Source organism: Dendrobium catenatum, unplaced genomic scaffold, assembly GCF_001605985.2.
Source record: "Dendrobium catenatum unplaced genomic scaffold, ASM160598v2 fragScaff_scaffold_542, whole genome shotgun sequence".
NCBI lineage: Eukaryota > Viridiplantae > Streptophyta > Magnoliopsida > Asparagales > Orchidaceae > Dendrobium > Dendrobium catenatum.
The window spans coordinates 3,436,965-3,442,896 of NW_021319004.1; the positions used below are offsets into that span (position 1 = coordinate 3,436,965).

Consider the following 5,932-nt stretch of genomic DNA (forward strand, 5'->3'; position numbering starts at 1 on the left):
AGTTGAGCCATGGTATAGTAATGCTGCTTACATAGTGGTCTAGCTTTGGTGTTCTAGGGAGCACTAGAGTCATATATCATGTGTATGAGCTATCTTTAATCTTTAGCTAATGTCCAATCCCTAACCCCTACTTTTATATAGATAATGGGGACCTATATAATTTTTTTTTAGAGAGGAATGCCTTTTAAAATTTTCCAAATCCAAAACACTCCATTAGATGGCATGTGTTGAATCTCTTGATCATATATTATTGTTTTAGTAGTATGGTATCTTAATGATGTCAAAATTAGGTTATTTTAGCCTTGTACTCATCGTTACACTCAATTTGACTCCAGGCCTATGAGATTAGGACATTATTTGTTTGCCTAATTAATATTTTAAAGATTTAATTATGCATCATATTTTTAATTTAGGATTATTTGGGCACTAACTAAGTTAACTTTTGGTGTTGATGAATTTATCTCATGATGTTGTTCAGTCTGCCTTTAAGTTCTTAAAAATTAGAGTTTGGATGTTCTTGATTTTAATTTCAAAGATTTCTAATTTAAATATACATTGAGATTTTGCCATATCAAATCAAGTTTTGATGATGGATTACATATATATGTTTCTTTATATATACATGTTGCATTCCAAAATATTATTTGCAATAAGTGTTAGAAGACTTATTATTGTCTTAGCATTATATGGAGGAAATGACTTATGGGATATTTAAAATGTGATAGTATATTTAAATATTTCAAAAAATATTGTCATTGACCTAGCACCATAATGCTCTAAATCTAAGCACTGCAACACTGACCTAATCACTGTAGAACTGAGAAGATGGCATTGCAATGCCAATGTCCAACACTACTGCTTCGCTCAATCCAGCACCCACAATAACAGAGAATAACACCAATACTCGCCAGCATAGTGCCAAAGTGCTCCCATGCAAAATATTCATTCATGCAAGTTTTTATAATCCATTTAAAATTAGGTATTTGGCAATTCATTAATCAATTAAAATTTTAGGTCATTACAATTAATCTATCTGTAGCACCTAAATATAGGGTTTAGGGTTTGGTTTTTGGTTATGGTGGTATAATTAGGGATGATAATGGGAATTTCATCATGGCTTATGCTGGTCCTTTGCAGATGTGTTATATTATTTATGTTGAGCTTTTAGCCATCTTACATGTTTTTCTATTGGATATCTAAGATATATATCGAGGTGGATGCCATTTATAGTATTTTCTATTTAAATAATTTTGTTGAGAAAGTTTACCAGGCTGATTTGTTCTACCTGATTAGGGAGATTAATACTCTATTAATCTTGGATAATTATAAATATTACACTTAATTATAGGGAGGGTAATGCTTGTGCTGATTGATTAATTAATTGTGGTTGTAACCTTGAGTATCTCACTAATTTTAGTTGTTTTAATCAACATACTATTTTCAAATGCATCATTAGATTAGAGAAAATTGGTTTTCCTTATGTCAGAATCTATGTTGGTTTATTTCTGGGGTTTTGGGCTTTCTTTCTCGAGTGGTTTGTTTAATGTTGGGCTATGGATGGTTGAATTTCTTGTTAACCTTTCATTCTTTATGATTTTTTCAATTCGCTAACGGTTTTACTAATTTGCCTTTTATGTTAGTTGCTATTATGAAGGAGATTGGTGCTGGTGTTTCTCATGAGGTTTTGAGTGTAACCTAGTTCATTTTAGTTCTCCTTTTTCTAATGCATAATTTTCTTGTCCAGTGCCTTCACTTGTGAGGGGTTAGGCTTATTATTAGCGATGATTGTACTCCTTTATTTCATGATTTAAGCCTTAAGTGCTTATAATCTATTCTTTATATTTAGTGTGTTTGGTACTTCGGTGGTGTTATTCGGCTTTTTAGGTCTTTCGGGACTGCTCTATTAATTGGTTTTTTAGGCTTTACAGGTATCCTCTAAGAACTCAATTGTGCTATCCCTTAGGAATTGAAGAGCATCATTTGTAACCATTGAGAAACAACAATGAAATCATTTCAGTTGGGTCAATCTCATGATTTTTTCCTTTCGTGCACATAAAAAAATTTGTTGTTTCTTTTAATTCTTGCACTCCTCTCTAATATATGTGTATGTGAGATCTTTGTACAACATCTTAAAAAAAAAAAAATCTCTCACTCTATCGCCCCGATTGTTCTGGAACATAACAATATTTATACATATAGATGCATATGCGTGTGCATACATACATACATATCTATATTCATATATGTATACATTAATAATAACTTGATTAACCTTATTCAAATTCTCACAATGACGCAATTCACACAATTTATACAATCATCAATTACAAATATTGTGCATCCCCTCCGAAAGGACCCTTTCTAATCGAATTATCACCAATGTCAAATCTATCTACTCCTCTAATCGAGTGAGCATCTTTCTTTCAAATCCTTCAAATAAAAAAAATCTTCAAACCCAAATAATATGCTATGATCTCATTATCAAAAATCCTTTGATTTGGTTCCAACACATTACCATCGCTCAGTAAAATCTCCACACTCACTCAGCATTTTGTTTCACCAAAGATTTGACCTTCCAACAACTATACTTTCTCCAGCCTAAAAAATTTGACCTCAGCGCTATTATAATATCTCTCAATGCCCGCACGGCAACTTCAGTATTTCTCGTCTTCTTCTCTCGAAAGCCCTAATAATTTTTTTTTAAAATATAATTTGACCAATTTTATATAAGATAACTTTTTAACGTATTTATTGCAATTTCATTAAACTCGACTTGGTCTTTATATCCAAATCAGACCCGGTTCGGTCTGTAGCTATCCGGTCTGCTGCACACTAGTGATGTACACGCGTCATTCAAATATTCGTCATGAATATGTTTTTTTTTTTTGGGAAAATGTTAAATTGAACCCATGATTTAACCCCGATATCGCATCGATTTCCGTATTTGGAATGCACGGTCACGTGCCGGTTGCAGTTCTCTCAGCTTATGTACAAAAATGGAAATTGGGTGTAAAATAATGGTTAAATTTTGGGTTCCCTTAAAGATCCCAACTTAAAAGAATCCGCCAGTATATAAGGGAGGATAGGTAGTGGTGGATAAACTCATTCGATATCCTCCTCTCTGCAAGTCTTTCTCCTTTGGCAAAGGCTTTTGAGAATCGGCGCGAATCTTGGAGCATCACGTGGTGGTGGACGATGGCTTCGGTGTGCATCAACAATGTCGCAATGTCGCCGGAGAAGTTTCTCGACTGTCCGCCTGTTCAACCTTCACACGGCTGGCTCAGTCCTAGCCTCTCATTTAGCCGCGATTTCGCCGATGGTAACGGGAAGAATGGCGGTGAGAAGTCCGATCGGGAGGGTTCGGTGATGGATTTCGCCGATTTTGAGTTCCGGCTCAATGATCCCGTAACGATGATGTCCGCAGACGAGCTTTTCGTGGACGGGAAGTTGGTTCCTCTGCATCTCGTGCCGCTTCAGCCGGCAGCGGAGCCGGAGTTGGAGATCAGATCACCTGATTCGATGCATTCGCGGTGTGTAGAAAAGGTTTCGGGATCAGATCATCTTTACTCATTTTCACCGAAGGCGCCGAGGTGTTCAGGTGTGTTGAAGGAACTGCTCTGTATGAAGAGGGCACAGAGTACCGATGCAGAGAGCCAGAAGACCGTGACGGCTTCTTCTAAGGTTTCCAATGCCAAATCTCTGAAACATCTCCTTCGCCTGAACTCCAGATCTCCCTCGATCGACTCCAACCTGGGGTTTCAAACCCTTCGTGACACTGATTACGAATCGGTGTCCATTTCATCAGCTCGCGCCTCACTCTCTTCTTCTTCGTCCTCTGGTGCTGACCACGAGGATGTTCCGCGTCTCTCCCTCGACTCCGATAAGATCACCCCGCTCCCCATGTCTCCGTGCCGAAATCGATCGCGGGCTAGGGTAGCGAAGACTAGATCACTGGCATTCCGCCGGCCTTCTGAATTGTCTGCGGGCGGTAATATTGCTGCCATGCGGATCGGTCTGAGTTCGACTCGATGGGCTTCTGAATCGGATTTGGAAGGCCACGCCGCATTCAGAGCCGGCCGCAGCAGCCTTATGCTTCACTCGTCGGAATCCGATGATCTACCTTCGCCGCTGAAACCTTTGATGGACAGCCCGCGGCTCAATGCATCAGGGAAAGTTATTTTCCAGGGGCTTGAAAGAAGCTCAAGCAGCCCAAACATTTCCAATGGCGATCCGAGATCTCGCCCTCGCGGAATGGTGCGGTCTAGGTCAGCTAGCCTCATGGTCACTCCCGTGCTTAATGTTCCTTTTTGCAATCTCCGCAGCACGGCCAAGCCCGCTTCGGTCTCAGGCTTCGGCCAACTCTTCTCGCACCCTAAAAGGGAGAAAGATGGCTCATCTGCAGCAAAGTACAGCATCAGCAACTCAAATAGCTTCTCCAAAACAAAATGCGAGAAATCGGTAACCCACGGGATTTAACTAGATAGAAAAATCCCAAATTAAATCACTAAACTAGAAACAATTCAAAATTAACTCTAGTTTAGCTTTTTTTTTTTCTCCCCTTAAATTTTTTCCATGCGTTTGTTTCAGAATCAGACTACCCTGCTTGCTATTGATATAAATATTAGTCCTTTAGGTTGGATTTTCAGTTCATTTTTGTAAACACTTTTCCTCCCACCATCGTTTTGCTCTGCTTCCAAAGCTCTTATCTGTTTTGCTTGGACGCTGGTGGACATATTTGTAACAACAGATGAAGCTGTTTGGGTTCTTTTGTTCACTCTCGGTTTGGCGAGATTTAGCTTGGCAGAATCAAAAATTTATTTTATTTACAAAGTTCTTGTCTACCAACTGATGGATAAATCAAAAATTTCCTCTTTTATGAAAATTTTGGTGCTTCGCGTTGTAATATTGCATGTGCGCATATGCAGGCTTTACTGTTCTACATGTGCTAAGCCCGCAGATGCTCCCTTCGCGATAAAAAAGGGGGGACTTCGTTATTCCTTCTAACGTTTTCTCTCGCACCAATTCCGAGCAGCTGCTGCGGATGTGATCTAAACTGTGCGCTCCACCTCAGATTATCCTTTGGGCTCCCGTGTGCCTTTTTAATTTTCCAAAGAAATTCTCTCGCAAGTCACAAGTGTTTTGTACGTTATTAATTTGTCCTGTTGCACTGGGAGACAGGGAGTCCAACAAGGGAATTTTTATTTGGTCCGGTGAACGTACCTAGAACTACGTTCGGCCGGCATTAAGATCGCGCTACGTAGCAGACACAAAATAAGAAATACCGAGCAAATATCGAGCAATACCGGCAATAACGAGAAATACCATTATGTGAAGACAAATACCGAGTAATACCGAGTTTTTCTAGAAAATACCAAACTTTTTTTCTAGAAAAACTCGGTATTGCTCGGTATTACTCGATATTGGTCTTCACATAGTGATATTTTTCGTTATTGCCAAGCAATACCGAGCAAATACCGAGCAAAAACCGAGTAACTCAGTGATAACCGAACGTAGAGCTACGTCCGGTCAGAGGACCTAATAAAAGTTCCCAACAAGAACGTGATTATCAAGCCAATATTACATTGGATAGAAAATAACAAGAAAATTTTACAATATAAACATTCCTGTGTTCTCATTTAAAATTATTTCATTTCTAAACCGTTTGTAGTCTAAAAAAGTACTAAGAAATGTGATTGATGGGGATAATTGGTGAGTGATAAGTGCTGAGTGGTGAACTCTCAAGAGCTGTCTTCGAGCAGATTAATTATTTTGTGTGGATGCTGAATGTCTTATGGAGACTAATCAGAATGCATCATGTCGCATCTTCGTTGTGTACGGTGGCTCGGTACTGCTCGGTATCGTTGGCGTGGCTGCACATGATTCACCTCTAAACGATAGAGTTGTGTCCAGGCTCCGCACAAAATAATTTCTG

At 38.9% G+C, this 5,932-nt stretch overlaps 1 protein-coding gene across 1 annotated transcript; it reads left to right on the plus strand.

Annotated features, from left to right (window-relative positions):
- Positions 1–3,120: 3,120 nt before the first annotated feature.
- Positions 3,121–4,805, plus strand: LOC110108541. Its single transcript, XM_020839225.2, has one exon. It carries the CDS (start codon positions 3,196–3,198, stop codon positions 4,474–4,476), a length of 1,281 nt encoding a protein of 426 aa, XP_020694884.1. The 5' UTR covers positions 3,121–3,195; the 3' UTR covers positions 4,477–4,805.
- Positions 4,806–5,932: the final 1,127 nt, after the last annotated feature.